Source organism: Macrosteles quadrilineatus, unplaced genomic scaffold, assembly GCF_028750875.1.
Source record: "Macrosteles quadrilineatus isolate MER2022 unplaced genomic scaffold, UCM_ALF_1.0 Scaffold_2__2_contigs__length_208266976, whole genome shotgun sequence".
In the NCBI taxonomy this organism is placed as follows: Eukaryota; Metazoa; Arthropoda; class Insecta; order Hemiptera; family Cicadellidae; genus Macrosteles; species Macrosteles quadrilineatus.
The window spans coordinates 55,140,538-55,145,732 of record NW_026542595.1 but is presented as its reverse complement, the minus strand read 5'-3'; the positions used below and the strand labels follow the sequence as shown (position 1 = coordinate 55,145,732).

The following is a 5,195-nucleotide window of genomic DNA, read 5'->3' as shown; positions in this document are numbered from 1 at the left end:
CCATCTTGAGCGTTGTCAAATAAGAATAGTAGCAATTGTGTCTGATTTAGGAGGTTGCAATACATTGTACAAGGGACTGGGTATTAAAGGTGAAAAACACTTTTTTACCAACCCCTATTGTGATGAAAGAAATATTTATGTATTTGCAGATTTACCACACTATTTGAAACTTTTGAGAAATCACTTTTTAGATAGTGGTTTATTGCTCAAAGACGGCACGAAATTGACCGGTGACATATTAGTAGACTTGATACAAAAAGACAATGGTGAAGTAAGACTATGCCATAAACTGAAACCAGAGTTTCTAACTGTTCTATTTCTTATACAAGAATATTATTCACACATCTTGCTTGAACAAACTCTATTTTCAAAACTAAACCAATGTTTACAAAAACATCTGACAACAAACATATTTAAACACATGATAAAAAGAACAGACTTAATACAACATCCCGCTTCAAGATGTCCACATCTTTATGAACCTCACTACCGCCTCGGTTTCTTAATGGACCTTCCGTAACGGGTTACTGTGCCAGCTCCTGGACGATCACGTGAGTTGCATGGACGATTAAGGACCATGGATGAACAGTTTGAAAGAATTCCATCTCCTCCGTAGTACGGTGCAGGAACTAAGAACTTCCTGTTTCGGCGAATAGTTCTCTTGTCAGTTTCCACAAGGTAGGAACGTGGTTCGTTCAATTTCCTGACTACCTTACCGTGTCGACGTAGATCTGTGATCCATACCATGCTTCCAACTTCTAATTCACTTAAACCACTCGCTCCATGTCGTTTATCAAATTGTATCTTGTACTTATTCTGGTACTTATTCTCCCTCTCAAGAAAATTCTTATTTTCCACAGGATTTCCAACCAAAGTAGATGGAAGATTGTCTCTTAATTTCCTTCCAAACATAAGTTCAGATGGGGAAAAGCCGGTTTCAAGAGGTGAGGTCCGGTAAGAAAGTAGGGCAAGTTCAAATTTATCCTTGTTTTTCTTCATTAGCCCTTTTGCTACTTTCACAGCTGCTTCAGCTGCCCCATTTCCCTGATGGTGGTGGGGACTACTTCTGAATGTGGAGAACCCCCACTCCTTTGCAAACAATTTAAATTCACTTGAGTCAATATGGTGAAATTGTGTCCCACTATTTGAATAAACACGTTGAGGAATTCCAAAACGTGAAAATGTGGTTTTGCAAACCCGAATCACATCTGAAGCCCTCATTCGATGCATTTCCTCGACTTCAAAGTATCTTGAGTAGTGATCCACGATAACCATATACCACTTGTCTTCGTGTTTGAACAAGTCAACAGACACATTTTGCCACGGGTAATCCGGGACAGTTCTCGGAATCAATGGTTCACTGTGATTAGTTGAGTTCTGAATACACACTGGACACGATTTGATTTTCCTTTCTATTTCTTGAGAAATTCCAGGCCACCACATGGTTCCCAAAGCACGTTTCCTTGTTTTTGTGATTCCCAAGTGCCCACTGTGAAGCCTCTCGAGCATTTCCGCTCGTAGTTCTTGAGGTATTATCATCCGAGTTCCTCGAAGCAATAGCCCATCAATACAACTTAACTCGTCTTTCACATTAAAGTACTCTTGAATCTCATTAGGTAAACTTGATTTTACAGGCCATTCGTCTAAAATTTGTAACTTAAGTTGTGCACAGATTGGATCTCTCATTTGTGAGTGAAGTACCTTTGTCACATTTTCATCTGTAGTGTTTATACTAATCAGACTGATTTCGTGGACGAAGGCTTCCACTTCTTCGGTCAATTCGCCATCTTCGTCAGCCGGAATAGGACTTCTTGATAGTAGATCTGCTATGGCAAGGTCTTTTCCTGGGGTCCAGGTCATGCGATAATCGTATCTCATCATACGCATTCGGAACCGCTGTAGCCTCGGTGAGAGCTCGTCCAAATTTTGTGTTTTGAAAATTGAGACAAGCGGTTTGTGGTCGGTCTCAATTGTGTACATTTTACCCATCAGGAAACATTTCAAACGGTCACTTGCCCATGTGCACGCAAGCGCTTCTCTCTCAATGTTACTGTAGTTTTCTTCAGCAGGCGTTAGAGTCCGAGATATATATGCCACAGGTTTCTTGTTTTCTCCTTCAACTTGAAGTAAAACCGCTCCAAGACCTTTTTTTGAAGCATCGCAAGAAAGAATCGAGGGTTTTTGCGGATCGTAAACAGTCAAACATGGCTCTGATGATAAAATCTGTTTTACTGTGACAAAAGCGTTTTCTTGAGCTGGTCCCCAAAAGAAATCGTTTTTAGTCTTTAACAAGCTCGTAATTGGCTCCAAAATCTCACTGCGGTTCGGAATAAATTTTGCCAGAAAAGTGATCATGCCCATGAATCTTTGTACTTCATTAGCGTTTCTTGGAGCTGGTAAGTCCACAATCGCTTGTACCTTGCTTGGATCAGGCTTGATTCCGTCCTTAGACAGCACAAACCCCAGAAATGTCACAGTCTTCTTGCAGAACTCCGACTTCTGCTTATTCAAGGTGATTCCATTAGCTTGCACTCTCTCTAGAACGGCCCTAAGACACACGTCGTGTTCTTCTTTCGTTCTTCCCCATATCAGACAGTCGTCAATGTGCACTAAACAGTTCTTTGCCCCTTCTAAAGCTTTTGACATGCGGCGCTGAAACTCTTCAGGAGCGGACGTAATTCCAAAAGGTAACTTACGGAATTTATACCTCCCAAAAGGGGTGATAAATGTTGTGTAATCTTGTGACTCCTCTGCAAGGTTCAGTTGCCAGAACCCGGAATTCGCATCGATCTTGCTGAAGAACTTGGCTCCCGCGATCTCGGCCAATGAAAGTTCGATCTTTGGGATAGGATAAAACCGACGTTTCACACTGTTGTTGAGTTTGGATAGGTCTACGCAGATCCTAACCCCACCTCCCTTTTTTGCACAAACTACCATTGGTGCGCACCAATCAGTCGCGTGTTCAACTGGAACAATCACTCCTTTCTCAAGCATATCGTCTAACTGCTCTTTCACCTTGGTTTTTAAAGGTATTGGTACAACCCTGGGGGTGGATATAGCGTAAGGAACTGCATTCTCCTTCATTTCAATCTTGTACTCTCCTTTCATATTTCCCAACCCTTGAAATAAATTAGGATACTTAGTAGCCCAGTCAATATCATGTGAATCTACAGAAAAAATTCTCCTCACCAGGTTCAGCTCTTCACAGGAACGTCTGCTAAGAAGTGGAACAGTGATCTCCTCAGAAATATACGCAAGATCATAAACTGATACACCCTTATGTTCAAGCTTTAGCCTTAAAGTTCCCAAAATATTGATTCGTTCTTTCTTCTTTGCGCTAAACACAGGGGATTTGCACTTTCCTAGAGGCAGAGTCTTAATAAAATCACCAAGAACTCCTACTGGAATCATGGTTACATCAGCTGCTGTGTCAAGTTTAAATTTTATAAGACCTAAATCTTGGTTTCCACAGCTTGCTTTTACCTCCTGGACCCAGGCTTTGTCACTGCTGTCTATATTCCCTATGAAAATCTCAGGAACCTGTTGATAACCACTGTCTGAATCTTGCTGTTCGATTTCCTTAACAACGTTTTTGTTTTTTCTCATCCACTTTTCGCGGGAGGGACAACATCGAAAAAAATGTCCAATCTCGGAACATTTGTCACATTTGGCTTTCCTAGCAGGGCATTCGGCCAGTGATCCGTGCCAGTTATAACCACATTTCCTGCACTTTTTTCTCATAGCATCCTCGGTGAATTTCTGTTCACCAGCTCTTTCAGACAGATATGTTTTACCGACTTGTATTGACGTTTTATTCACCATAAAAACATTAGTATTGCCGAGCTCACGTTTTTGGCGTTCTAGCTCCTCGTGTTGGCGCAAGGTATTAATCGCCTTCTCCAGAGTCAATTGAGAGTCCAGCTGGAGTCTATCACTTAGAGCCTCATCTTTCATACCAATAATGAGGACCAGAAGCACCATCTCATCGTTCAGTTCACCCCATGCACACGTTTTTGCAAGACCATGCAAATCTGTTATGAATTTTTCAGATGGATCACTCCCTTGCTTGTGTCTCAGAAATTTTGTTCTCTCATAAATGATATTTCGTCTTGGCACAAAGTATGCATCAAAGGCCCGAAGAGCCTCGTCATAAGTATTCGGCTTTGGTGAAAACGAATCGAAAATATCTTCACTCCTACTACCCATTGTAAACAAAAGTACATCGATTTGCCGAGCGTCGGAAGTGCTATCTAGACCGCACCCCCGTCTGTACCTTTGAAAGCGATTCCTCCAGGAATGCCACTCATTCGGAGTAAAAGAGAAGGTTTCTGGAGTTGGTAACGTCAGATTTATCATAGGAGTAGGAGTACACATTACTGCATTATTTTCTCGGTTTGTCTGTCCCAATGCAAAACCTAGTGACTCACCTTCAGTCTTTCTAGAATCCCTTTCTGACATGTAGTTGAATTCACTTTGGGCATCCTCCTCATTGTCCTCATACCTTTGCCTACGAGTATTTCGTTTTTTTCTGCCCTTACTTGACATCATGCGTGGTTTTAGACTTTGTTCGATAAAAAATCCACTAAGCTGCCACCATGTTCTATTTCTTATACAAGAATATTATTCACACATCTTGCTTGAACAAACTCTATTTTCAAAACTAAACCAATGTTTACAAAAACATCTGACAACAAACATATTTAAACACATGATAAAAAGAACAGACTTAATACAACACTAACGTTAACTGGAAATGCGAGACAGAAGGTTGGACCTGCAAAAGCCATATTTTCTAATACGGTTGCCAAAGCCATACTGGTGTTATTAGACAATAAGAAAGCTGCTGACTTTTTTGAACTGATGGACAATTTTTTTGACATCATGAATAGCAAGTGCCCCTATGTTAGCAAACGTTATAATTGCGCTTTTGGAATAGATGACCAAATACTCAAAGAACAACAACATATTTTGGAAGAAGTACAAAACGTTGTTTCTTCAATGAGAGTTGTTAAAAAATACATTGTTGCCTTTTCAAAAAAGTATTTTAATGTCAATAGCATCGCTAAACATGATGTTTGAAGACCTTAAAAAGATTGGGCTAAAATACATACTAACAGCAAGGCTGACTCAAGATGTTCTTGAAAACCTATTTGGTCAGTTACGAGGTATAGGGAGATTCAATGACCACCCGTCTC

At 40.6% G+C, this 5,195-nt stretch overlaps 1 protein-coding gene across 1 annotated transcript; it reads right to left on the bottom strand.

Annotated features, from left to right (window-relative positions):
- Positions 1–486: 486 nt before the first annotated feature.
- On the bottom strand, positions 487–4,545 carry LOC128984219 (uncharacterized protein K02A2.6-like). Its single transcript, XM_054403519.1, has 2 exons — positions 2,017–4,545; positions 487–1,914 (listed from the first exon to the last, which is right to left on the bottom strand). The coding sequence occupies exons 1-2, from the start codon at positions 4,543–4,545 to the stop codon at positions 487–489; spliced, it is 3,957 nt and encodes a 1,318-aa protein (XP_054259494.1).
- Positions 4,546–5,195: the final 650 nt, after the last annotated feature.

What these genes read in the sequence shown, in the direction of transcription:
- LOC128984219 (XM_054403519.1), bottom strand. Translation starts at nt 4,545, where the DNA reads ATGTCAAGTAAGGGCAGAAAAAAACGAAATACTCGTAGGCAAAGGTAT. An exon ending in AAGCGCTTGCGTGCACATGG is followed by an intron (nt 1,915 to 2,016) that starts GCAAGTGACCGT and finishes AATTTGGACGAG; the next exon opens with CTCTCACCGAGGCTACAGCG.